This window comes from Zosterops lateralis (assembly GCF_965231275.1).
Source record: "Zosterops lateralis genome assembly, chromosome: 10".
NCBI classification, from domain to species: Eukaryota; Metazoa; Chordata; class Aves; order Passeriformes; family Zosteropidae; genus Zosterops; species Zosterops lateralis.
Window position 1 is genome coordinate 20,379,343 of NC_139770.1, and position 27,297 is coordinate 20,406,639.

General features: G+C 45.7%; 2 protein-coding genes across 7 annotated transcripts; one reads left to right on the forward strand and one right to left on the reverse strand.

The window, feature by feature from the left end:
- Positions 1 to 866: 866 nt before the first annotated feature.
- Positions 867 to 4,521, reverse strand: ANAPC13 (anaphase promoting complex subunit 13). The gene is made up of 3 exons (XM_083868418.1): positions 4,457 to 4,521; positions 3,496 to 3,621; positions 867 to 1,374 (listed from the first exon to the last, which is right to left on the reverse strand). Exons 2-3 carry the CDS (start codon positions 3,592 to 3,594, stop codon positions 1,249 to 1,251), a joined length of 225 nt encoding a protein of 74 aa, XP_083724544.1. The 5' UTR covers positions 3,595 to 3,621; positions 4,457 to 4,521; the 3' UTR covers positions 867 to 1,248.
- Positions 4,522 to 4,535: 14 nt separating this feature from the next.
- CEP63 (centrosomal protein 63) lies at positions 4,536 to 26,036 on the forward strand. Of its 6 annotated transcripts, none has more exons than XM_083868414.1 (15): positions 4,536 to 4,553; positions 7,248 to 7,382; positions 8,982 to 9,162; positions 10,294 to 10,389; positions 12,545 to 12,667; positions 13,480 to 13,593; positions 15,948 to 16,181; positions 16,435 to 16,580; positions 17,306 to 17,440; positions 18,230 to 18,344; positions 20,209 to 20,406; positions 20,839 to 20,925; positions 22,425 to 22,588; positions 23,110 to 23,407; positions 25,526 to 26,036. In XM_083868414.1, the coding sequence occupies exons 2-15, from the start codon at positions 7,339 to 7,341 to the stop codon at positions 25,682 to 25,684; spliced, it is 2,094 nt and encodes a 697-aa protein (XP_083724540.1). In that variant the 5' UTR covers positions 4,536 to 4,553; positions 7,248 to 7,338; the 3' UTR covers positions 25,685 to 26,036. The 6 variants fall into 6 exon arrangements, with proteins under 6 accessions (XP_083724540.1, XP_083724538.1, XP_083724537.1 ...); XM_083868412.1 differs by lacking the exon at positions 4,536 to 4,553 and adding an exon at positions 4,644 to 4,757; XM_083868411.1 differs by lacking the exon at positions 4,536 to 4,553 and adding an exon at positions 4,658 to 4,764.
- Positions 26,037 to 27,297: the final 1,261 nt, after the last annotated feature.

The window sequence follows — 27,297 nt, forward strand, 5'->3', positions numbered from 1 at the left end:
GAACATGTGCCATTCTGTGATCTCATTTAATAATCACCCAGGCAAAAGTTGGGGCTTGTTATTTTGAAGATGATAAACACTGAGAAAAGACAACACATAATATCTGTGGATCTAGAAGCTCCAGGACAGTGCTTTTTCTGCTGCACTGGCAAAAGAATATAATTTAAACATTGCTTTCCTTCCAGCTCCTTTCTCACCTCTACCAGTAATCCTAAACTCTGTCAAAATATTTTCCCTTAGCAAGAAGTTCTGCCAATGGTGAGACAAAATTGGTCCAACAGTGAAACATGAAGAACAGAAGGCTTTTACCTGTTGCAAAAGACATCTGAGCATCAGAGATAAAATAAGGTACATCAAGAGGGCCTTGCTTTTCATCTCAATACAAAAAGAGGTAACAATTTGTTGCCTGAAGCTAAGCCCCACTCATTTCTTTTCCCCATCACTTTTGGATTTTCATTTCCCATCTGAGGTTGCTCATCTGAGTGGCTCTCACTTCAAGAGGCCCTGCACTGGGACTGGCAGGTTCTTCCTTGGAACTCTCAACCATCCCTTGGAAGACCACGATTTTAAATAACCACCATTTCAGCATAAATTAGACTGTGTTCACTGCACACATTAGCAAACATTCCCAGGATGTGAGCACTGGAAATGCTGTCTACCAACACCACCTTCATATCCTGAGAGCAGGAATTCAAGTGCTTACAGATTACTCCCCGCTCTTATTCTGCTGACCAACCTTTCACACCTGCCCAACACATCCTGCCTCAGCCACGCACTTGTTAAAGATGGCAACAACTCACAGCTATTTGGGTTTTGTACACTGAACTCTAGACAATAATCCCTGTGAGCTTTGAAATCAATTGCAATTTGAGACATTAAAAACTTTTTAATCGCATGTAGAAAACATTTAAGATCAGAATTGGCAATTTAAGAACAATTTGGCAGAAAACATGAAATAATCTTATAAGCATTCCAAGAGTTCTCCAGGTGGCAACAGCAGACATTAGACAGAAGCAGCTCTTATAAACATGAAACATTTTTCACTTGGCTTTGAGATGTCAGAACCACTGCTATTTCACATTCAAGAAAAGCATTTTAAACTCTTCACTGTGAGGAGAACTACTGTTGGAATCTGAAAGCTTTGGAAATGTTGTTTCCTCCTTAGGGCAGCTTGTGACAGCCACGGTCAGCCGAAAAATATTTTTACATTTCATTCATGCATGCACTGTATGAAATCCCACTGATTCACTAATTTCCCGTGGGTGGAACATTTTCATGGAGATACTGGAGAGCCAAATCTGTCCACTTCATTTCTTGCTCTTTGACAGACTCAGTGGTGCCACCATTGTCTTGCTCTGGTTCAGGGAGCTCATTCTGGGAACAAAACACAGGTACAATGCATTCCACAAGTAATACACTTCCTGCAAGCAGCAGGTTGTTATGATTTGTGTGGACAGATGCAAAAACCCACAAACGAGACCAGAGGGTGCATCTGAACAATAAATATCATACATACTTATCCACTTAAAAATATTGCTGAGCCCTGTTATGAACAGTATTCATTTCATTTGAATATGGTGCTTAATCTGAAAGGTAAATTGTTTTTCAGGACCCTGGGCCTTGCTATACACTCAGACTGCACACGCAGTGAGGGAGAATATACAGCAAATGCAAAGTAAGTAAATAACAGTACAATGCATTTATTCCATTGTTTGTTTGCAATGTGCTGCTTCTGCTGTTGCCAAGAATACAAATACTGCAGACAACTGGTTCTGTAAAATGTTATTTTCTTATGGCAGGTGAGAAGTCCTTCCTGTCCCTATGCTGGACTCAGGTGTAGCTGTGCTGGATCAACAGCAGCAGCCAGAACCCCCTGCCAGGTGTGCCACAGAGCTGCTCATGGCACAGTAAGGGGAAGGAAAGCTTAACTGAGATTTCATTTTCCTTCCTTTTATTATTTTTTTTCTCTGTCTTGCTGTACTGGTGTAGTCACACTGAGTGTGTGCTATTCTGCCAGATACCATTTGGGCAGGGATTCTGAGTTCTAGACCTCTGGAATCCCCAGCATGAGCTAAATAAAATGTTTCAGCTTTGAAAACAGTGAATGATTCGAACCCATTAGAGTTCCCAGAAATGTCTCAAGTGAGCACTGGAGCAGATTCTCAGGACAGGCTCAAACACCACTTTCACAGCCATTCTACTTGCTCCTTTCCAATGTCTCTGAGTAAGTTCCCTGTGAATTCATGCTGGTTTTTCTGTGTGATCAGAGCAAATCCCATCTCTGGGGATCTTTCTTTCCACAGCCAGGCCTTTCTTTCTGTTGTTAGTTGGTGAGGCTTCTTTCTCTGAGGCTGTCATCTGTATGTGACTGTAAGCCATCATGAGATGGCTCTAAGGGAAGAAACAGTAATGTTTGGACTCAGGGTGAAGGTAGTTGTCAACAAGGAACTTGTTTATGATACTCAGCTTGCCTAATAAAGGTTGTCCCAGGCAAAGGAGGGTTTGGGCTCTTTTATGTGAGAATCACTCTTCTGCAAGATGCTTCCCTCCAGCCCAACTCTTGGCAGCAAAATGTGTGCACTGCATACAGATTTTGAGTTGTGCTGCTGCTCCTTGCCCTCTCTGAAAAGCCAGTGGTGGCAGGGCTAAAACTTGAGCCATGTCACAAATATGGAAATGTCTCTGTGCTGAAAGAAACCAGCACCCCACAATCCCCACGGCTGTGTTATCTTTGCTAGCTGGGGCAAAGCTTGTGTACCAGAGAAAAAAGGGAAAGGAAAATCCTCAGCTACCTCTTACTTCCCTGGAAGTTTCAAAATAGCTGAGGAAAGGTATCAGTGTGGGAGATCTGAAGCTTCAGGTCTGGGCTCTGTGGGATCAGCAGTAGCTTTTCCCCTGCTGCCCCTCTCTGGCGTTGCAGCTGTACCCTGGATCAAAGGAGAGGTGCCATGCCTTGGACTCAGCACTGCAGGCAAGAGTCCTGCTGCACCTACCAGTCCTTCACTGCTGTCCTGGGACTGCCAACAGCAACATTGTAGCTGGAAAATACTGCTTTGAAACACCTATGAAAACTTCACAGCTCCTTTAAATGGCATTGCAGGAAGTGGAAATAAAGTTTAACCAAGACTGGAACTGTCAGTGGGAGACTGATCCTCTGCTCTCCAAACCAACCTGGAAAGCACCTCAAACACCAGGAACAAGAAAGGGAAGCAGAGAGAAAGGATAATTCTACTTCTCCTTGATGCCAAACCCAGGACAGGACAATGGGAAAGGCACTCTGGTTCTGAGAAGATTCAGCAACTGTTCAGGGGACAGAAACATCCACGTCCTCATGCACACAGGAATGACTGGCATATAGGACAAGGAAGGATTCAGATCCACGAGCCTTTTGTACAAATTAGCTGCACCACAAGCAACACTCTGTGCCTTTTCTTGGAAGGAGCTGTGATGAACACAGCAGCCTTAACTCAGACTGATAAGTAGCAATGCACCTACCAGAGGGATGGCCACATCCTCGTAGGGCAGTTTATCTTCCCTCCACGCATCGTCGATCAGATCCAGGATCCTGCCATCCCTCTGCACCTCGCTGTCCATCCTCACAGCGGGTGACAGCAGCTAAATCTGTGACACAAAGCAGATGCTGTTTTAACAATGTCCCAGCCAAGGAGCTGCAGTCTGGACTACAAGCTTGCTCCAGTTTTGATGCAATCCATTTGAAGTTTAAACTTACAAGGAAAACCTTGATTTCCCTAATCCACTCAAAAAGGGGTTATAACCACAGAACAATTTCATTTGAAAAGAACTTCATCAAAGTGAATTGCAGATTGATCTGCATCAGAGATGAATATATAAAACCAGCTGGTTATTATTAATGATATTTAATATGTGTTTGTATCTACCGACTGACTTTTAGAAGTCTAATTTGTGTGAGTTTGAGCACCTAGAGCTGCCCGCAGCCCTTTGCTGCCTGCTGGGTTAGAGCCCCTGACCAGTTATGTGCCTCACCCAGTCCTTCACACGTCTGGGGGAGTCACAACCAAGGACTTCAAGGTATCCAGAATTCCGCCCAAACCTGAAGTCCAAGTAACTGGACAGAAGCAAAACGAGACCTATTTTTCACTCCCAGCTACTATAATTACTCCAGAGTGTTTTATTGTACTCTACCCTCCTTGAAGGGTCACCTCAGGCCCTGGCCCCGGTGTGACTCTACAGCAGCAGCAGGCAGATCCTGGGGGGTGTGACAGAATGACACTCATTCAAAACAAAGCCAGGCCTGGCACTCGCCGGCTGCCGGAGCCGCGATGTGGGCGGCGATGGGCACGGGCCTGAGCGCATCCCAGCCCCAGCGCGATGCGATCCCTGCCTCTCCCGGCCACCACGGCTGGGTGACCCCAGCACGGCTCCGTGCCCGCCCCGTGCCCCGCCATGTCCCGCCGTATCCCCCTGCCCGCCCTACCCTGCCCTGCCCATCTCCGGGGCCGCCACTGCGCAGGCGCCGCCCCAGCGCATGCGCAGTGCTGCGGCCGCCGTGCCGGGCCGTGCCCGCCGCCGGGGTGGGAGAGGCGGGAAGGAAGGAGGGCGGGAAGGAAGGAAAGAGGGCGGGCAGGCAGGAAGGAAGCGAGGCAGGAGGGCGGGCCGGCCAACAAGCCTGAGCCGGGGTGTTGGGCAGCCCCGAGGGGAGCTCGGCCTGGGGACTCAGGGCTGCTCCCCAGGGCGCGGCGCCGGAAGGGCCCCGGGCAGCGAAAGTCCCGCGGCGGGTGCGGGGTAAACACCGTGAGGGCTCGGCCGGCGGGGCGGTCCGGCCGGGGAGGAGCCGCGGCACGGCGGGAGTGGGGAATGCCCGCCCCGGGCAGCTCCGGTGGCTCTGGGGGAGCACTGCCCCTGTACTGCCCCGGCCACTCAGAGATTGACCTGCACCCGGGCAGGTGTGGGTTGGGCAGTAGGAAGAATTCCTTCACACAGGGGGTGATTAGATACTGGAAGGGGCTGCCCAGGGCAGTGGTGGGGCCCCATCCCTGGAGGTGCTTAAGGAAACACTAGACGCGGCACTCAGTGCTCTGGGCTGGGTGACAAAGTGGGGATCGGTCACAGGCTGGTCTCGATGGTCTCAGAGGACTTTTCCGAGCTCAGTGATTCTGGGATTCCTGCCCTGGCGAGGGGTGTTTGGCTCCGGGCTCCTGCCGCAGGTGCCGTTCCTGCCGCTGGCAAGTGGAGCTCGCCTGTGGTATTGCTTTTGGGAGGTTACTGCTCCTTTTGTGTTCATTGTGAGCATGCTTCCAGCAACGCTTTAAAATGGCATCGTTCTGTGTTTTTAAATGCTCAGTAATCCCAGTCTTTCCTCATGGGCACCATTCTTGAGTGCTCCTGCGTATTGTAAAGTACTCTCCATTTGACTCTACCGCAATTCTGCCTGGAGCTGGGATGCTGAGCCTTGTTTATTTTTAAATGTGTTGTCTTGTTTTGGGCTTCTTTTTTGGCAAATACTTCAATTTTCTTCACTTTCATAAGTGCCAGGCAGTTCTCCTTGTTTCAGCTGTAGTTAATGATAGAGATTGTTTCCTCTTGAGGGTCTTTACTCAGGTGCCTGTAACTTGCACATTGCAACTTGTAAACATGAGAGGCCAAAATTTAATACTAAGTCATCAAACCTTATGTAACATAAAACTGGCTAGAGGTGTCTGATTTTAAGGCTTTTCCTCAAAATCTGGGTTTGCCAGCAAAATAAGCAAAGCTGGTAGGCTGTGAGGATGACAAGGCAGAGGCACAGAGAAGTTGTGTCTGTCCCTTCCATGGAAGTGTCCAAGGCCAGGCTGGTCAGGGCTTGGAGCAGTCTGGGATAGTGGAAGGTGCCCTGCCCATGGCTGGGGTTTGGCATGAGATGGCTTTAAGATCCCTTCTGACCCAAACTGTTCTGGAATTCTGTGCTGTCTGTCTCCTCATCTCTCTGCCCACTGAAAATTGATTCTGTGTAGGTGTGATTAGAATAAAAGAGGAGAGCTGCTACTGTCTAATGTCTGCTGTTGCCACCTGGAGAACTCTTGGAATGCTGTCAGCAGCTCAGGGGATGTGCTCTCCTCGGCACCCTGCTCTCAGCAGAACCACAGAGTTGTTCTGCATACTGATCGAGTTTTGTTGAGCACAAACAGGACAAAAGACAGCCAAAACACTGTCAGAATAGGGATATGATTTTTTTCTGTGCTTGTGGTTTAAAACACAGCTCCCAAGGACAGGTTTTAATCCCTGAATTGTGTTTTAAAATGCTGTAGGACCATGATAGAAGATTCTTTGGGAAAAAAGAGCAAAGCTGAGCCTGCATTTGTGAAAGTCTTCCTTGCTGTGACCTGGTCCCCTTTTGCTGATTGCTTAATAATGCCATATTAATCCTTGAGGAAAGCTGTTGGAAGGGTCCATCTTCAGTACTCGGAAAGTGTGTAGATTTTGGAAACATCAGTTTGTGCCAACAGCACTGGATGAGTTTAACCATTTTTGTGTTAGCTGCAGTTTCATAAGGGAGATGTTTAAATAAATTTTGGCTTCCTGGCTGTGGTTTCATGGCAACCTTTTATTCCACACTTCTGGCTTTAATGTAAACCCTTCTTGCTTTCACCAAGATGTGAAATTTCTTTGGATATGCGCGTGTTTGTGACTTAAAAGGTATCATTTTTAACTGAAGCAATATACTGCTACTGTAAAGCTGTTCAACTTACTTTCATAATTTAAGAGGAATTTTTAAGGAGTTTGTGTTTTCTTAAAATTCTCACAGCCATATAAAAAACCCGTGTGTTCTGAGTGTAGTGGTAAACTGCATGGTCTCTTTAACATAGTCTGCAATAGAGGCCTGGAAAATAATTTATGGATGAATTCTTGCTGCTGCGTGCTTGTGTTTTCTCTCTGAAGTGACAAACTTCCCTGTCAGAGGTGGATCTGGGGCTGGCCCCTTTGAAGCCCAAATGTTCCTGTTCCTCCACAGGCTGGTGCTCTCAGATCTGCCAGTCCCTCTGTGCTGAGTTCACACAAGTGCGGGTTCTCATTGCTCCTCTCTGAATTTATTAGATGATGTGATTATATCACTGCAGTTTGGTAGTGCTGGATGATAGCGTTGGGTATATTTTTCTGGTAGAAAAATCTGTTTTCCTCTATTTGGCTTGTAAGTTCATGAAAGTGCCATTATTTTCCTCACCTGTAATTGCATGCTTCTTGTATGTTTTTTAACTTCTTTGCTTTCTGGGCTTTTGCTTGTCCTGCAGTTGGATGGAGAAGCAGCCTAGTTTGTGCATTGCCATGGGTGACCACTGCTTTCCTGAACTTCCCTGCTACTGAGGCCACCAGGATTCAGTGATGGAGGCTTTGCTGGAAGGAATGCAAAGAAATGGGCAGGGGAGGTATGTGTACAGCTGTATGCAGCAATCATTCCAAATGATTTAAGTGTTAACCTTGTCTTTTACTGAAAATAAATCCTCTGGTGTCAGTGCAGTGGCCTTCAGCTGCTGCAGAAGCAAAGTCACTGGGGAAGCTGGCTCTGCACTAATCCCTGCTCAGGTATTATAGTCTTAATTGTCAGAAATTTAGTACTACGTCTTCCTGAAAACCTTGGCCTCTTTTTTTTTTTTTTTTTTTTTTTTTTTTTTTTTTTTTTTTCCAGTTGTTTTAAATTCTTCTTACTGTCCAACATCAGGAGCAGTAGTAAATAGAGTTGTGAATAAATATTTATTTTGTAACAGCCTTGCAAGGTTAATGAGATGTGACTTTGTTATCTGATTTCACTGAAAACATCTGATTATTTCCTGCTTGTGTTGAAACGGCAGAGTCCCACTCAGCTCTGAGGAATCCTTAATGCTCTGTCTGAGGTGAGAGTCTCTAGACTTTTCAATCCCCGAGAGAGACTGTAGTGACAATAACAGAACAAAGTGTTTTATGTGTTAAACAGCCGTGAAGCAAAAGTCACTGATGCCATTTTCCTAGTCATCCTTGAGAATGTGACACAAATTTATTTGATACTGTATTTTCTTCAGAGAGCTGGTTGCAGAAATCAAGTTTAGAATTCGCTACATATTAGCAGATGCTGTGAAGGAAATGTTCCTGCTCTGCATAATAGCTGCTAATTTTTGGTTAACTCACAGGACAGGGTGAACTTCAAATGTGACTGATTTTGGCTCCTTTAAGAAGTATTTCTTTTCCTATAGAAAAAGTGCCAAGTCGTGAAGTGTGCATATGCCCTGGGGGAACAGAGAAATTTCCATCCCTTAACCTATTGATTTCCATTTCTTTTCAGTTCTTCCCTTTGACAGGCAAATTAAAGGGGTAGAGATCATTATGGAGTTCGCCACCCTCCAGGGCTGTGTCTGGCAAACCTTAATATTGTCCCTGTCTTGGCAGCTGGGAAGTTTTAGAGGAGTTACTTGAATTGACTTCAATAATTACTGCACCAAATTAGAAATCTGGGCATCGCTAGGGAGCTTGTGCTCCCCGATGGATTGTGAGGGTTTGATTCTTCATTATCATGTTGTCATCCAGCCCCCTCTGCTTCAGGCTTTGTCTGCATTTGTGATAAACTTCTGTTTTTGGGAGCTCATAGCTTGGCTGTAAGATTCCTCTGGTGACTGAAACCTGCTATAAAATGCCACTGCCTGGAGAGCAATTAAGGCAATACAAAATATGAATTAGACATGCTTTGGTTTACTTACATAATGCATAGTACCCAAGGCAAAAGGCTGAATGCTGAAGTGTGAAGTGATGTGGTTTAGTGGGTATGGATGGTATTGAGTGAAAGGTTGGACTTGATGATCCTGCAGGTCTTTTCTGACCTTAATGGTTCTGTGATTCGGTATCTGTGCAAGCTGGTTTGAAGAGAGTTCAAAGCACTGCTTGTGCAGAGTTGGTGCTTTGGTGCCAGTCTGTGTGTTCTGCTGCCTTTGTTGGTTTGGGACATGGGACATGTTGGATGGGACCTGCTTTGTGACTCCAGGCTCTCTCTCCTGCAGTGGTGGCTTCTTGACCTCCTGTGAGGCCGAGCTGCAGGAGCTGATGAAGCAGATTGACATCATGGTGGCCCACAAGAAATCCGAATGGGAAGGGCAGACACAGGCTTTGGAAGCTTGTCTGAGTGCTCGGGAGCAGGAACTTTCCTCTGCCAAGGCAGCTCTGCAGGAAAAGCAAAAGGAGGTACCTTTGTTTCATACTATCTTCTGGTTGGAGTCAGCAGTGTGTTTTACCTGTTAGAAACAGGAAATGGGGAATAGAGTTTTTTAAGGACTTGTTGGAACAAGGCGTCTGGTTCTTAATCCAAGTCAAGTGATCAGCTCTCCCAGGGTTGGTGGAAGTCCACATATTGAACTGTTGGAGTTGTTAGAGAGAACCCAGAGACACTGGTTCTGGCTACAGCAGTAATGGACAGTCCAGCAACCTGCAGTCATTGGTAGAAAAAAAAAAAATATCCTACTATATAAACTGCACCAAGAAAACCATTTCCTCCTATGAACTACACCAAGATATTGTTGGGAAACTCCATGGGCTGTTTTATAAAGCTCTAGTTTTGTGGTCTTTAAATAAAAGCCTGAGGGAAGAGCAGAGAAAATCTGTATTGGTGGAAAATTATTAGTAAGTGAAGTTTTTGTGCAGGATGTGGACCACAGGATGCAGTTGAACCACAGAATTTTCATTTGCAAAAATGATAATTTTTATCACCAAAGTGATGTTTCTTACCACCAAAAGCAAACATGAATTTCAAACTGAACTGTAAAATATGTTTGAAGTCACTGCTGGAGTATATTCTTGCTTTTGGTTTAATCATATGAATTTTCTGTGGGTTTTCTTTTAATTTTAATTTGTTGGCTTGTGGCCGCTCAGGTTGTGCAGGGGGAAAAAAGGGAGAAAAATGAGTCACAGTAGCAGTTGAGTCAGTGTCAGGGAAGTCTTTTCTGTGAGCTTCAAAATGCCATTTCTTTCTTTTTCCTTTCTGTTAGGGATCTCTCCTTTGTCTGAGCAGAGTAAGATAATGACATGGCCAACTTTTCTCTTGGTAGGTAGCTTGAAATCATAATGCATATTTGATGAAAATACTGGATAGAAAGAGGCTTTTGGCAGATCTAAATATGTCAGCTTTGTCCTCAGGAGTGAAATCCAGAAACTGGCTCAGAACAAGAGGTCACAATAGAAACAGTTGTGGCCCCAACATACCAAAGATTTAGGCACAGGCTCCATCTATTTGTTAATGAGAGGCCCCAATGAAATGTCCATGTGTCTGCTGGCAATAAAGCCTGCTTCTGTTTATTTGCTTTTTATCCCTTTGTTCAGGTTGGCATGTTGCGTCGCCAGGTTGAAGATGTGGAAAAATCCAAGCAGGACATGGTTAGAGAGTATGAACAGCAACTGAAGAAGTTCCAGGAAGAGGTGAGTTGCGAAAGGAGAAGTTTGGTTTCTAGTTCCCAGTTGATGATGGATGAATTACTTTGTATCATTATTTTTGTTCCAATGCTGTGGTTTTAAAACTCCCCACTCTGTTAGTGTTTGTGTGCTTACCAAAAAGAGCATTGAGCATGGATAAAGTGACATTTTTCTGTCTCACTTGGTGTGTTTTCTGTGGTTTGGAGGAGCTTGGCGACAGACAGAGAACTGTTGGAGTAGAAAAATTTTTGTATGTTGGACATCTGCAGAAGTTTACTGCAAGAATGTCCTGTGTTCACCCATCCCAGTCACCACAGTGCTGGTTCTGGGGGTGCCACAGGTACAGGCAGCAGCCATTGGCTCTTGCAGCATTTCTGAAATGCAAAAAGGTGGAGATGTAACTGGCCTGGCTTGTGAGAGATCAGGAAATAACAGTGGTCTGTGGTCTCATCTTTTTGCCTCTGTTAACACTGACGAGTTTAGTAGGGATTTTGTACTCTCAAGGAATATTTGTCTTAATATCCTTTATAAAAACCAGGTGTACATAGAAAATGCTGTTTGTCAATAATATCAGAGCTTTCATCTCAAAGCCTCTTGCTCAGTGCAACATGATACCTGTCCTGCAGGTGGTATAGCAGGATTCCAGGTTTATGCCTGAGCTCTGCCTGTCTCCACTTGCCAGCAGCAGGGAGTGAACTGGCATGAGCAGCTCATAGAGCACTGACCTGTTTTCTCTAGAGGGCTGGGCCTAGTTCCTGCTCACTGTAAGCCATAAGTAAAATAAATTTGGTAGTCTCTGCTCTGATGACAGAAGGCATCTTTTCTCATTTAAAAACACTTCACTATTCCATATGACTAACCATATTCTCTGAGTGTTCTCACTGGAATTGTGGATAAGCTGCAAAGCAAAGCTGAGGAACATTGGCAGATCAGCCTAAATTGCTAAGGCTGAAATACAGCCTGTGTGTTGTGGCCTAAATTGCAGTTTGTGGGTATTTTACCTACACACTATTAATGCTGATGACATTGAGCTCCAATATTCCTCAGTCTTCTGTTCCTAGTACTGTTTGGGGAAATTATTTCTGTCCCTGTTTACCACGATTTCCAGTGCAATTACAGGTACAGTGTCTAACTTACTCAGACTGTTGAAAGAATAAACCTCTTATCTCCTGATATGTTTGGCAAAAGATGTTGGTATTAACTCTAAGCCTGCACATCTGTCTGTTCCCACTGAACACACCAAAGTACTGAATGCATCAGGTCTTGAATCAGATATATTTTTTTCTCATGATCCTTCTGTTCATCCATGGGCTTAGCTTTGTCCATCAGTAAAACAGCAATGATAGCTTCTCAAATTCATGTGGCTCTTTGGAAGCCTTTTGTTTAATAGTTGGGTAGGGGGGAGCTCATCCTATGAAAAATTCTCTGCAAGTTGCAAGTGATTATTTGCACAGAGGGTCATTTAAATGTCAAGAGTTTTTTCCTCATTCCTGCTTCTGATACAACTTCAGCATCCTAGCAGCAGGCGTAGGAGTGATATTTTCTGTTGGCATTCTCCACTCATTGTGAAATACACAGTGTATCTAAGCAGAAAATGACAGATGAAGTGGTGTTGATATTATGGGTAATGGCAAAAAATTCTCAAACCTTCCTTCTCCCACTAAGCAGGAGAATTCCAGTTGCCACCTGAGCTGCACAAGTGTATTTTGATCACACAAGAATTACCCATGTGTGGTGTGGTGGGTGTGCTCCTCTGGGTGAGCAGATCAGCCAGCAGATCAGCTGGCACTGCCAGCTCTTCCCCTGTAGAACCCCCTGTAGAGAGGGGGATGCTGTGCTCTTGCTGCATTGACAGCTGCATGCAACCCTCCATCTTATCAATATTTCAGTCATGCTTTAATTATGGTAAGACAGAGCTTTAATTAAAGCTGCTGATGTCATGACTTCAGTGGCATCTTGCTACTCTGGTACAGCTCATGTGTTTTGCAGTGCTGTTAATATAAAAGACTCATTATCCAAATGCAAGCCTTCACTTGGGAGCTGTGTGGCCTTGATGAGGGCATTGTTTGTTTGAACCACTTTGTGTGTCTTCTTTCAAAGGGCTGTTTAATTCTTGCCTTGGGGCCTTGAGAAAAGCTCTCTCTTTCACTCTGTCCTGCAGTTGTCCCGGCTGAGGAGGAGCTATGAGAAGCTGCAGAAGAGAAGAACAAGAAGCAGAGGAGAAGCTAACAAGGGACAAGAGGAGGACAAGTTTGAGTTGAGCCGACTGACCAGGAAGCTGGAGGTGTGTGGTGAAAAAGCAAGTGCTGACCAGTTTGTACTGGGCTTCACTGGTGACTGAACAGTCCACTAGGAAGTGCACTATGAGTCCTGCTTGAGGAGCACTACCCATCCACTCCCCAGGTGCAGCTCTGCTCAACTGTACGTGGGATAAAGGCAGTTTATGTGTTGGGGCCTCTGACTGCACAGCACAAACCTTAATGGTGTTCTTACCCTTAGACTAAATAAGAGGAAGAAGGTGCTGGAAGGGTAACTAGTTATGTGAATGGAATGAATTCCATTGTGGGGAGGTTGTATTCTTACTTCTTTGAGGAGGAGGGAGCTACATGTCAAACTTCTTCTCAACCCTGTCTCATCTTCTAATCTTTCTGCTCTGCTGAGCTCAACCCCACTCAGTTTTCTCCTCCTGCGAGAAGTGGTAACAGCACACATCTGACTGATGTAGTGCCCAATTTCTGGAGCAGAGATTAGCAGTCAAATTCTGTATTTAATTCTGTCATCTTGATGATTTCAATAGCAGCATGTTTTGGAAGCTAAAGCCAGTCTGAATTGTTAAACCCCTGACAGCAAACCCACGAAACCAGCCACGAATGTGTTGGCACTTAACATTTGTGAGCAGCTTTACCTCTGGAGGGGAAGGAGTGTGACAAACACGGTGTGTGAGGGCTGTGCACTGCTGAGCTCCTGCATCAGGTGACTGGCTAATGGTTTCCCTGCTGAGGGAAAGGTGTGAGGGTACGGTGGGGAGAGAAGGAAAACATGGATGTGAGCTGGAGGGGGATGTACTGCTCCAAGGCACCCCTGCTGTCCTCGCAGGAGTTCCGTCAGAAATCACTTGACTGGGAGAAGCAGCGCCTGCGGTATCAGCAGCAGGTGGCATCGCTGGAGGCACAGCGCAAGGCTCTGGCAGAGCACTCTGAGCTCGTGCAGGTACAGTTAACATGTGCTGAAAGTTTCTGCTTGCTTTGTGGGAGGGAAGGAGAGGCTGATGAAATCTCTCAGGCTCCCATCCAGTTCAGATTGCCATTGAAATGACTTTGAATGTTCCGGTGGAATATTATTGCTTGCACGAGTGCTGTATGGAAAAAAGATCTGGAGTCTGTCATCAGAGCTTAGACAAACCTTGTGCAGCTCTCCCTGCCATTGCTCTGGTTTGCAGAGAAGACAGCAGGACAAAGATTTCTCTGGGAGGCAGAGACCACAGCATATGACACTTCAAAATGTGTTACATCATGTTCTCTAGTTGAAAGCTGTGTACCTGCCAGCAGCTAATACGTACCTTGTGGGCCAAGCTCAGAGGGTACTGTTGGAAAACAGTTCCTCTACAACAGAGACTTCTATAAAATACTGAAGTGACAGCAGTTTTAAGCCCCCCACTCCTTTTTAGGTCTCTCAAAGGCAAGAAGTAGTGGGGCTGCTGTTCTGCAAAGCTGATGGCTCAGTGAATTAGTGGTGCTGCATCAGAGTGAGATGAATTGACCTAGAGCACAGCTGTGAAGTCACACAGACACAATCACAGCAGACACTGATAAGAAGCTCTTGCTGGGGACTTTGCACTTAATGGGCTCCTGAGTTGCTCTTGAGTGGAAACCCCTGCGAGGAGGGAGACTGTGATGACAGGATTGAAGCTGGCTCTGACAGGGGCTTTGTGAGAGGCTGACACCAGGAGATCTACAAATACAGAGAGAGTCCTTGAGCAGAAGGTCTTGCTGCTCCGCTGTCTGTGTGTCGTTGATAGCTCAATTGTTTGGGAACAGATGTGTCCTTGGAGCGTGGGCTGGGACACTGGGGCACAGAGGAACTTGTCTTACTGTGCAGCAGAAAACCAGGAGGTTGGGGAGTTTTTCCCAAAGTGGTGTAGGTGCCTTAGGTGCACAGACTGCCTGAATCCTCTATTGCCTTGAAAAGCCCAGCCTGGAAGTGCTAAATTTTTTGCTTTGGATGTTTCTGTACTTTTTGTGTGCTTAGTTGTTTTTCTAGCACAAGGTCAAGCTGAGATCCATGACCATGGAGTACTTCCCCTCTCTTTCCTTTCATCTGGCTTCCCCTCATCTCTTCCAGAGCAGCTTAAGGAAGCCTGGAATTCTTCCTCAGTACAGACCACCTTCTGGGACAGCACCCCAGTACAGACCACCTAAAGCAGCCTTTAAAGTCAGCCTTTCCTAAAAACCTGGAATTCTCTACTGGCCTGGATGTTGTGTGGCTGGAAATAAGAGACAGCTTAAATGCTTTCTTAATGCAGAAATAAATATTCAGGCAGTTTGATACTCTGGCTTCCTGGGTGAAGAAAGGCTGTGCTTTAAACTCTTGGCCCTCTTGATTACGTTTTCTGTCATGACTGTTTAAATAATAACAAAAAGCTGTAATCAAAACTATACCATAGCCTTGAAAATGAGCAGTTCTTACAGTTTGTGTAAATCAAGGCATGTGGTGATTCTGAAGCTGGCAGGCATTGCTACTCTTTGAAACTGGGAGTACAGGACTGCTAAAATATTTTGTTTCGGCCTTTAAAAATTCAATGATTGTATACAAAAAGAGAATATACGAAGTGAATGTTCCTAGAAGTTTATGTGAGAGCTGGCTTGTTAAATTTCACCAGCAAGCTGTGTGGAAAGAAGTGCTATGAAATAAAGTATTGTGCCTATAAATTATAGAGCAGCTATTGTCTGCTACTTGTACATTCCTTGTAACTTTTTTGTCTGCCATTAAAACACTGAAAAATTCAAAATGAGTATTCCCCCAAGCTGCTGGAACCAGGTATTTACTGCAGAGAGCAATGCAAATTGGTTGTTACACCTGGTTTGTTTTGGGGCTGTTTGGTGCTTGTGGTTTTGCAATTGTGCACCCAGAGCTGCTTTCTGTCCTGGTGTGGAATTAATGGTTGGGTAATCTCTGCCCTCTTTGGTTTACAGACTTTCTTACCTGCAGTCGTTAGTCCTGGTCTAGCCTTCGGCACATAAGCAAAAAATAGCAGGAGGCTTTGTTCTGAGACAAATCATACTCAGGCAGCTGGAGTGATTTGAGATTCTCATTTTCCAGGTTCTCTTTGAACTGCTTTTGGAATCTAAGGGCCCCTCTCTTTTCATTTTGTTTTTTGCTTATTCCATTTGCCTTTGGAAGTTTTATCCATCATGTAACCCGGTACAATACTCAGCCTAATTCCCTGGAAGGTGTTGTTGCTTACTCTGAGAATGTGGCTCATTACACCACAAAATCAGTAGTTGTGTTGAATTTAGCTGTGGTACAACTTTTGTGGCTTTAACTTAGATGATTGCTGTTGGCAGACCCAGCTGGCCAACAGGAAGCAGGTCCTGGACTCGGTGGAGCTGGCGAGCCGCTCGGAAATCCAGCAGTTAACCAGCAGGCTGGAGAGGGCCAACGACACCATCTGTGCCAATGAGCTGGAGGTGGAGAGGCTCAGCATGAGGGTGGACAGCCTGAGCGAGGACAATCACATCATTCTGGAGGATCAGCAGAGGGTGCAAGAAGAATTAAGGCAGTCCAAGAAAATGTTAGAGGTCAGTGGAGGAACCCTTAAGAAACGGGGTCTAAAGCGGTGCTGGTGAGAAGGAAAAGCTTTTAATCCTGGAGATTTTGTCTCTTTCTAGAGTCTTTGTAAAGTTCCTGATTGGCATAAAAATTGACTTTGTAGCCATGTGCTGCTCTGCAGTATTTCCATGGGTCCTATAATATCTGATCAACCTCTCACCACATTGCAACTAACTGGTTTGGTCCATCTTGCAGCAGTCATTCCTTCTGCCTCCCGTGCAGGTGCTGCAGAATGAGAAGATGGAACTGAGAGCCACCTTGCAGTCTCAAGAAGATTTCATTGACAGCTCCAAGCTGCACCAGGAACAGTTACAGAAAGAGCTGGCCAGGATGACTGAAACTCTTCACACAAAAGAATGCCTCATCAGGTAGCATCTGTGCCTTGCTGGTACTTTGGCTCTTCAACCCAGATCTATGTTCCAGGTTCTCTCACTGAGGACAGTAGCAGCATTTTCATGCAGCTGGATTTGTATTGATTGTATTTAACATAGTGCACTGCAGTTTCTCACAAGTGCTGTGCTGCCTTGCAGTATTTTTCAATTTGCATTGCTTTTGAAATTAGTAGATAATCAGTAAAGAGTGTGAAGGCATCCACTTTCCTCAGCTGGGTTTCTGGAGGCACTGCAGGGCTTTTGAGGGTGTTTCTCCCAGGCGTTTTCAGCCAAGTGCTGGAGGCCTTTCAGGGTTTGATAACTTGCTTATTAACCTTGGTGAAAGTTCCACTGATTGGAGCTTGGTGAGGTAACTACATCTGTGACAAAATCATCTTGGCTTTCTCCTTCTGCCCTGGCAATGTGCAGAGGCTGTTGGGTTCTGGTGGCTGTGTCAGAGGGTTTGAGTGTTGGTCACCTACCAGTCTCTGGCAGAGAGGCCAACATCAAAATAAAATGTTTTTTTCAATCAGCCTTAACTCAAGCAGGGGCTGTCATCCAGCTACTGTGTTTGCTCACTCACACTGCACACAGCAGTCACCTGCTTTGAGGTGCTGTATATTTTTCAGAGAATTCCAAGAAGACAATAGTTCTGTTCCCTGTGCCAGTGAACTCAGACATGATGTTTCTGTGCTGAAATTAAAGCTGCTGTTTCTGTGCAGGGCCTTGGAGGAGCGCTTGCAAGTGAAGCCCTTGTCCTCTGCAGGGCTGGAGCTGGAGCAGGTGCTGCTGCAGCTGGATGTTGCCCAGAAGAAGGAACAGCACTTGCAGTCAGAGGTGACTCGTCTTGAGAACAGGTAGCCCACTGCTCGCTCCCTCTGGAAGTGCAATTAGTCTTGGAGAATAATACAACACCTAATTGTGTTCATCAAGTTAACCAGTGATTTTTGTGGGCTTGTTTTAAATATCAAAGGGCTAAAGAAATCAGGTGCTATTCATGTTGCAGTGTAATAGTGACTGCTTTGGTAATTGGTTGGCTGCCTTTTGCTGCACATGGTGGGTGTTCTCAGTGTTTCAGCTTGCTTAGGCTGAGCACCTTCACTCATAATAGGCTGAGGAGTCTTTGGTAGGCAGCTGGTAAGAACCAGATCCAGACCTTCCTGTGAACTGAGGATTATAAACAAATCTACCCAGAGAGATTGTGGCTCCCCATCTCTAGAGGGAGACCAGGCTGGATGGGGGTTGAGGCAACACCCTGGTCTAGTTGAAGGTGTCCCTGCCTGTGGCAGGGGGTAGAACAAGTTGAGCTTTACGGTCCTTCCCAACCCAAAACATTTTGTGATTCTGTGATTCCTCTCCAAGTTTGTGGTTTTCAGACTTGTGTTTACATAGAAATTTTGTAATCTCAGTTTGTAAAGAGTTTGTAAAGAAGCAAGCAAGAAATAGCTGTTATCTGTTAGATGAGCTTCCTGATCTCTTGTGAAATGATTTTGGAAAACAAACCCAAAGGGTTGGTAAGGAACTTGTAGGCTGAGTTCAGTGTCTGTTGTAATGGACATAAAGGACTACCTGGAAGATCAAAGTTTCTCTGACCATTTCCTCCTCCTTGGGTTATTCTAATCTGTACTTTTGCATTTGGCACCCAGCCTGGTGTCTTCAAATGCCAGGTGTGTGCAGCTGAGCGAGGAGCTGGGGGAGCATATCAAAGAGCTGCAGTCCCTGGAAGAAGACCAGACTGAGTCAAGGGCAGAGATTAAAAAGGTAATGTAGCTTTGCTCCCGGGGAGTGGGATGGCACTGGTGGAGTGGGCTGATCCCTGTGTGCCACATCCCTCAGCAGTGGGGCCAGGGCAGGGCTGTGCAGGCAGGGATCTATCTGCTGGGGGTGAGGAGCACACCTGGCAGAGGAAAGGTTGAGAGGACACCTGTTTGCAGGTGTCTGAACCTGGCTTTGTGAGCATCTCCTGGCCTCTTCCAGTGCTTCTGTACACTGTGGAGTTACTTCAGTTACTGCTGGAGGGGCAAACATGCAAAGAGATTAATGTCTGGAATCCTGAGTTTAAGCCTAATAAAAGCTCTCAACAGGATGAAGAGCAGAGAAGGAATGAGTTTGCTGTAATGTGTGCTGTCACACTTGGGACAGGACTTCAAATGTGTCCTTGTCCCTGTGTGAATAAGGGGTGTGTTTCAGATTTGATAGCTGGACGTGGGAGCAGGGACTGGGAGGAATGGAGCTGCTCACCTGCCACGAGGGGCTCACCCCAGAGCTCTGAGCACCCAAGGGGGGCAAGCCCTCCACCAGCTTGGCTCTTCATAATGGTCTGCATCAGCTGGTGTGAGAGCTTTCACTGGAGCCTGGTGGAGTGGAAGCCTCATTGAACCTGAGTGAAAAACCTCACTTGTGTGGAAATCTGTCATCCTTTATTCTGAACATACAGAGGTGCAGATCTTGCCAGAGATGTGTGCTTGGTTACACATCTAAACAGCCACACAGTAAATGAATCTCCCACAGACTGCTGGGGAGGAGGGAGAGATTTATGAAGGCTGTTTCTGTTTTATATACTTGGGAGGCATTGAGGTGACATGGAGATAAATCACCCTATGTACAGTATTTACATGGGTAGGCAGAGATCATCTGGTTCAATTTTCTAAAATGCTTGTAATTCTCAGAAAAATCCTGGGTGTTTGGGTGGTTAATATTTCTGACTAATGGAATGGAGTCCTGGGGAAGGAATCATGCTGCTGTTGTTCTGTCGTGCCACTGAATAAATATACAGCGTGCCTACCAATATATTGAATGTGGTGCAGGTCTGCAACCTCAAAAAGCATTGAATAAACCAAGATAAGGTATGGAAAAAGATGTCCAAAAGGATGGAGTGGTTTTTATGCAAGGAACAGCTGAATGGAATAGGACTTACCAAACTGGAAAAAAGATAAATGAGATTGAATGGACTAAAAATAAAATCATGCCTGTCATGTGGAAAGTAAATAGGGAATGATTATTCTCTCATAATGCAGGGACTAGTGGTCATCACATAGAGTTATGAAAACAAAGAGATGTATTTTTACCCTGTGCATAGCTGACTGGTGGAAGTTTGCCATGGGAAGCTTTAGTTGCTACAAGCTAACATTGATTCGACTCTAATATTGATTCAAAAGACTTAGGGCAAATTAATTCCTGGAAGAAAAATCCAGCTCAAGCTATTTAAAGTTCCCATCTTTAAATGGTATCTTCAAATACTTCAGGAAGGCAGAGTGGCAAATTGCAGGGTTACATTTTCCAAGAGTTACTGTGCTTCTCCAGTCATGGTGAACCTTTGACTCTCTGGTTTTGGCTCCAGTGGCTGAACGATGAGCTGAAGAGGTTGCTGTTTTCATAAATTGTGGGTCTTCTCAAGTACTTCATGGCATGAAACTTCTTTCCAGTTGGCAGTGTGTGGGGTGGGAAAGGATTGGGATGAGGTGGCTTTCAGTCAGGAAGGACAAGCATGTGCAGAGGGCTTGTTACATAGAGCTTTTTTGTTTTCCAGAACTGAGATTTCACATTACCATGTGCAATACTTCTGCTTTTTTTGCTGAAATGTGTTTTAAAAGCTCATGGGTGGTGTGTGCCTGTCTTCCTCCAGCTGAAAGACCAGCTCTCTCAGGCTGAACAAATGCACAGCAGTGAGGTGGAGGGGATGAAAAGGGAGATCTCCAGGCTGACCCAGGAGCTGCACCAGCGGGACGTCACCATTGCATCGGCGAGCGGCTCCACCTCAGACCTGGAGCAGCAGCTCAGAGCAGAGATTGAAAGAGCAGAGAGGAAAGCAGTGGAGCACAGGGTAAAAAAGGCACATGACTCTTATGCTAGCTGTTTAAGGGATCTGAAGGCTTGGAACGCCATCCTGGTTTTTGGCTACATTAGTAGTTTTGTTCTCTCTTTAGCCTCTGTATGAAAACTGAGACCCTCTGAAGGAATCTTCTAGTGATGGTGTTCACTGAATCTGTCTTGCTGCTTCTTTTCAAACCAGCAGCCTACAGTCCCCCAGAATTCTTTGGGATCACTTGTGCTAACTAGGCCAGGATGGATAACATCTTAGAAAACTGTGCATGATTATTTTTGTAGCCTTCTCTGTAGAGTCCCAGTACAAGTAAAAGCCCAAACCTTGATTAGTCCTTGAGTTTAAGGGGGGAAAATGCTTGGAGGGTGCTGTGAGGATACATTGTGTTCTTTTTCTGTCATTTGTCTTTGTCATTTGCCTCTGTCTCCTCAGGTAATTCTGGTCCAGCTGGAAACCTTGAAGCTGGAAAACCGTCACCTCTCAGAGATTCTGGAGAAAACAGAGTGTGGTAAGCTGAAGGTATGCACTGAGGCCCAGGAACTGGGAAGGGCTGGCCTTGTGCTCCTACCTGGGAATAGTCAGAGTCTTTGCCCAGGCCTCTCAAAATGGGGGATAGAGCTCAGTGAACCTAAAATCCAAGCAAAAGAGGCAATTTGAGGGGAAATAAGGTGCAGAAATATCAAGCATTTGTTCAGTCAGAGTGGTGAAGAGAACTGCAGAAGCAGCCAACATTTCCATGGGCCTTGGCCCATGTTTTTTAGTACATTTCAGTACACTTCCATTTTGAGCCAGTTTGCCTCAAACCTTTGATTTTCAGCCTGTGACATCCTTTTGACCTGTCCTGGAGCTGTCACTGCTCTGGCCCTTGAAATACTTGGAGTGAGAGCGTGTTCTCCTCTGGTGAGGAGCCATTCAGCAGGGCTCTCCTTTGCTCTCCATGAGCAGGATGCAGACTGGGAATGTGGGCTGGATGTGCTGGGGCAGTGTTCCTGGAAAGGGCCCTATGGTGGGCTCCTGCAGCTGAACAAAACCTCCAGAACTCTTGAGGCAGAGGGGAGAAGAGGAGCCTGCATGGAAGAGGTACAGCCTTGGCAGAAATAATGTATTGGCTCATTTTGTGGAGGAAGAAGTGGCTGGTTTGCAATTCTGTCTCAACTTAAGGAGAATGGCTGCTTCCCAGGAGGCAAGGGCTGGATTCAGATGGCTGACAACCTCATGAGAGTATGTCAGAGCTTTTATGCTGTTACATCTGTGGGAAGGAAATGCTCAGCTCTTATTATTAGTTTGGGGTGATTGTCAAATGTGCCAAGTTCCTGGGAAAGTGCTGAACAGAAGCTTAAGGCTGGTGAGATGGATTAAAAACAGAGCTTTCTGGAGGGCTGGTTTGAAAGTGTAATCACCTTAGACCCATTACTTTCTGCTTGAAAAGTGCCTGGTGGCTTTTACCTGTGTGAGTTCCCAAAAATGTGGTAGCGGTGTAGAAAGCAGGAAATCTGCCTTAAAAAAAAGCCCCAAGGTACAGGAACTGGATCTTTGCCTGGCAGTCCTAATGCGCATTCAGAAAGACCTTAGCTACAGAGGCGATGAGAATGAATTAAGCATCTAAGTTTAATAGAATTGGCAAAAAGCAAGTGGGAATGTCACAGGAGCGGAAGCAGTGGAAATTGTATCCATCTGGCCTAGTAAAAAGATGATGATAGGAAGAAGCAAGTTGTTTAGAGTGTGAGAAAGGCCGGAGGCAGGTCCATATTTTCCTGTTTAAAAAGGAATCCAGTGGTGAGTGAGACTGACCTTCCCAGGCAGATCAGCAGATCAGCACATTGAGTCTGGATGCAAGCCCAGTAAGGCATATATATATATATAATTAATTTCCTCCTAGGAAAGTCTTGAAGGTTTCACTGGTCAAAATGAGATTAGGGGATTTGCCTTAAGGAATCTCTTGCTGGCCTTTGCTCTGGATGTGACTGTGGTGTCTTGCAAACCAGAACTTCTGATTTGTGCCCTTCTTTGCCTGTCAGGGGGACGATGGCACCCTGAGGGCACTCAGGGAGGACTACACCTTTGAGCTCCAGAAATTAATATCTGAGAACCAGCAGCTGCGGAAGGACCTCACAGAGACCAGGGCAAAACTGGGGGTCACTGCACAGGGGCAAGGCAAAGAGGCCAGGGATGTAGAGCACAGGTGAGTGACCCCTGTGCTTCCTCAGGTGAAGGAGAGCACAAGGTGTGGGGATGTGTGGGGTTTAGTGGCATGTTGTGTCTCTCTCCAGTGCATCGCAGGTCTGGGAGAACACAAGGACTGTTTGGGAATCTGCCTTTATGCCGTGAGCAGTATGCTGTAGCTTTGAGTCCCAGCTGGTTTGTGTTCTGCAAAGCCAGCAATGTTTGTCTTTTGTCTGCCTTTGCCTCTCTGGAGCAGCAGTCTGTGCTGGTTTTGGTGACAGGATGAGATGTGGCCCAGGCAGCTGCGCTCCTTTCTGTTACTGTGCTAGGATGTGCAGGCTGTGGTTTTTGGTATCTACAGTAGCAAAAGAGAGAGGATTCCAGAGGGACTGGATGTGTGTCTGGAAGAGCTATGGAAACAAGTTTGGATTGCCAGGGCTGTTAGTAACATCTATGTTAATTGTTGCCTCTGTGTGAGTTTTTGCTGGAGTTCAGCTGCTAGGAGACAGACTCAGTTCTGTGCTCAAACCTGCTTTCCAGGACAGCTCAGGAAGCACAGCACGAGCGGGATGAACACACAGGGGGGACACATCTCCAGCCTGACAGGACTGCCCAGCACCATCCCAGGGACTCCCAGAAGTGTGGAGCTGCTGAAACAGGAACTGTGGCCCCCGAGGTGGGTGAGGCACCCGCCCAGAGCAGCAGCAAGAACTGCAAGGAGTCACGTGCCCAGCTGGCAGCAGAGTCTGTGCTCCATGTGGTGGATGAAAACAAAGATTTTGCAGATGAAGCATCTAAGCAGCCTGCCTCAAATCATCACAGAGAATCTGTGTTTTTGGTAAGCAGTTGTACAGGAGCTAGTTGCTGCTCAACAGCTGAAAAATAGAGCTGGGTTCTCATGTGGCAAAAGGAGATAGGATTTGTAATATGTGACTTAACTACATGTTGTGTGTGATCCTGTAAGTAAATCAAATGTTAAACAGGGAAGGAAAGCCACTGCTGGATGGTTAAGACTTGGCCAGGGGGATCCATATGGTGGCTCTTCGGAGCTCCTTGGGGAAGAGCTTTTTGTTTGTGGGCTTGCTAAGTTAATTCCATGAGCTCCTGGTTCTCTCTGTGCTGGTGCTGTCCCAGATGTGTCCCAGGACCTGTTCATGTCCCCTCAGAATTGTGCTTCAGCTTTTGACTTGGGTCTGTAATAGAGGCTCAGAGTGGATGTGGATTGCTGAATATGTCAGTATTTCACAGTCTCTGGGTGACTGGTTGTTGCACATCTGTAAAGCACAGGGTTAGTTTTACCCTTTATCAAAGGGGCTGCAGCAGTCAGCACACTGAACTTAAAGCTGCTTATGCTTGCTGATGACAAAGCCTGAAATCTCTGCTTCACTGCACAAGGGGAGCCTGCTCTTTTTCCCAGTTGCTGATGGTACTTTTTTCATAGGGAGCAGTGTTAGCACTTTCTCTGTCCTACCTCAGCTCAGTTGCTGAAGCACTTGACCAAGATACAGAAAATTTGCACCAAATCACTTCTTCCTGTCGTCTTTAGGGAGAGGGGAATGCTGAGCACTGGTCCTTGCTCCAGATGTGTTGCCCCAGCAGTGTTCAGAGCATTTTTTCCTCTGTATGTTGGTAGCAGTTAATATTAAACTATTAACTATCTTTTTGTGGGAATCCAGAGAACAAGCTCTAAGGCTAGTGCAGATAGGTGGAGGCTTGTCAGATTTGTAGATCTTGATGAAGTTTACTACCAAGAATAGGTGTTGATTTTTCAAGACTCAAGTAGCTTGTGCACATACCCAGAAAACCCCTGGGAACTTGGGGAACTGCAATATTGTAAATGGAAACTTCAGGTTGCAAGATTGGGCCTAAAGTGTGAACAGTTCCTCTTCAGGGTCTGAGAAGTTCTGGGGCTTGATGTTTAATAGAAGAGAATGGCCTGCTTTTTATTCTGAGAGGTAGAAATAAGGTTTCTAAGGAAATGCAGTTATTTCTCCTGGTGTTGACTGGGTCTCCCTGTTCATAGTCAGGCTCCAGTGTCTTTAATGAATTCCTTCAGCACTAGGAGAGGAGAACTTTCATCAGCAGGCAGTAGTGGAGTGGGAGAGATTGTTGTCTGTAGCCTTTTCTGTTTCCTTTTGTTCCTGGTTGTTGATAAGACTTGAAATCCATGAGACTCCGGGATTTGGAAATACTGAGACAACTTGTCTGTAATGGAAAGCAGCCCCTTAGTAACCTTAATATTTCACGTGCCAGCCCCTGTGCACGAGGCTTCTCTTCATCAACTTGTACATTAAGCCTGGTTTACAGTGTTGTTTTTGTAAGTTAATAACTTGTGGGTAAGTGATGTGAGGAGCAGGAATAGTTCTTGACTGTAAAGGAAAGAATCTGGAGTAGTTTGTTGACCACTGCTGGCTGGACTGTGCTGTTCCATGAGCTGCAATGGGAGTTTGGCCTGTACTTGCCTGTGGGATTGTACCAGGAGCCCATTACTTTGGGGGAGAAGAGGAGATACATGAAAGAAAGCAGAGATATTCTCAGTGTGGAATATCTGGTAAAATAATTACCAGTCTGGCAGTGCTTTCCCTTCCCTGGACCCAAACTCTGAGGTGCTCCCACTCATTGGGATTTTTATGGAGACAAGGAGCAGGGTGTAGACCTTGAGTTGCACTAACATCCAGGGCAAGCTCCTTGGTATTCTGTAGTGACCTTCTCTAACCATGATTTTTTAGTAGTGATTTTTTGGCAGTGTTGGCTTGGTGCAGCAATTGCTGGCTGGAGGCTGTTGGGAGGGACATGACCTGTGATACAAGGGTGAGACCTGAGTGCTTGGTCTGCCCACTAAGATGGAAATGAGCCCTCTAGGAGCATGTTCAGTTGTGTGGTTTGCAGATCAGTGCTGTTTCTGGCTAAACCTTGGAATGAAGGAATGCTTGATAATCCCTTTGTTTCCCTTTAGTGCCCCTTGCCTACAGCTTCTGTGGGATCCATTGCTGCACGATACCTGGAGGATGAAGAAGTGAGATCCCAGCACATCCTGGAGTGCCTAAATGCTCACATTGAGGAACTGAAAAAAGAGAGTGCAAAGATAGTGAGACGATTTGAACACCAGGAATGATGTTTCTTGTGGAATTGGATGCTGGTTTCCTTGTGTGGTTCCAAACTGTGGCTGGGAAGGTGCCTGTATCCAGATGGGATTGGAGCTTGAGGGGGAGGCCAAGTGTCCCACTTGGAGCTGAACCAGCAGGATGGGAGTTGAGGAAAAGGAACTCCTGTCTACATGCTTGGTCTGATGAGGGGTGTTACACCACAAACATTTTAGTCAGCTTGCCATAGGTCAGAGACCTGCATCAGAGCTATGTGCTCACTCACAAAGATTATGGTGTTTTTTAAAAGCAAACCATTTGGTAGTTTTTATGTAAAGTATTTAAAGTATATTTTATATGTGTAAAAGCATTGAAATAAATCAGAATGGCAAACACCTTTTTTCTTGTTTATGCAAATACACAAAGTGACTCTTGTGGCTTATCTTCCCTTCTCATCAGGAGCTTGGATCAACACTTTTTCCATCTGAGCATAGCTTTGTTGTTCAATGAACAAGGGATAAAATTCATCTTTCCTTTAGACTATCTGCATTTTTTCCAGTTAATTTGCCCTTAGTGAAATTTCTTAATATTTCCTGGTTCTTGCAGCTTCTGCCCTTTACAATTTGTGTAGTATCTGGTGTCTTTATATTGCTGTACAAGGTGCTTGAAGTACTGCAGAATAGCTGAGGAATGAGTGGCTCTCAGAAAAGGGAAATGGGAATGAGAAATGACACTGGATGGGAGGAGGACCCATGAGCAGGTGAGGTTCATCCACACATCATTGCAGCTGCCATGTGAGCTGGTGCCAGCCTGGGTTGAATCTGGACAGTCCAGTGGAACTGATGCATCAAAATACATCTATGACCTTCTTTGGGGAAAATACTCAGTCTTTACTTGAGGGAAGTAAGTTGTGAATGAGTGAACAGGGCTTATTTCCTATGGACTTGTTTCCTTTTGGGGTCTCTGCAGTTCTCCTGTGGCTGAGTCTTCATAGCCTTTGTACAGGCAGACCTTGGGATGAGGACATTCCATGTCCATAAGTTTCCTGTTCCTTTCCATGAGCTTCACCTTGTGTTAGAGCAGCTTAATGCTGTCAATGGACAGGAATTCAGAAGCACCACATGTATACAGAGCCCAACTATTGTGTCAGACAGGTGAGTTCAGCCAAGGGGATGCCTGGGGTTGCACTTGGGCATGTACCTCTGCATCCCAGAGTTAAGAAGCATTACAATCCAAAAGTCCTTGTATTTTTGCTTTCTTGTGGAGTTCTTTGCACGAGGATAAAACCTTCAAATCCATTCTGGATTCTCATTGTGCAGCCTTTGTAATGAGGTGCTGAACTGCCCTCAGCTGGGGCTGGACTGTGGTCGTGTTCTGCACAAAGTCAGCACTGGCCTTGGGTCCTCTGCAGAGCTGTCCATGGGTGTTTTCGGAACATCCACTCTGTCTGTCCAGATCTCAAGTAAGGACTTGCTGGGTGTGGGGCATTTTGATAAAATCTGAACAGCAGAATACACCAAACTGTTTTCTCTTTGCAGATGAACCTATAGATGCACTGAGTGTGTGATATGCCAGAACCTTTAGGGATCACTCACAGCCTTCAGTGAAGCCACCAATCTCATTTTTGAAATAATACCTTGCAAAT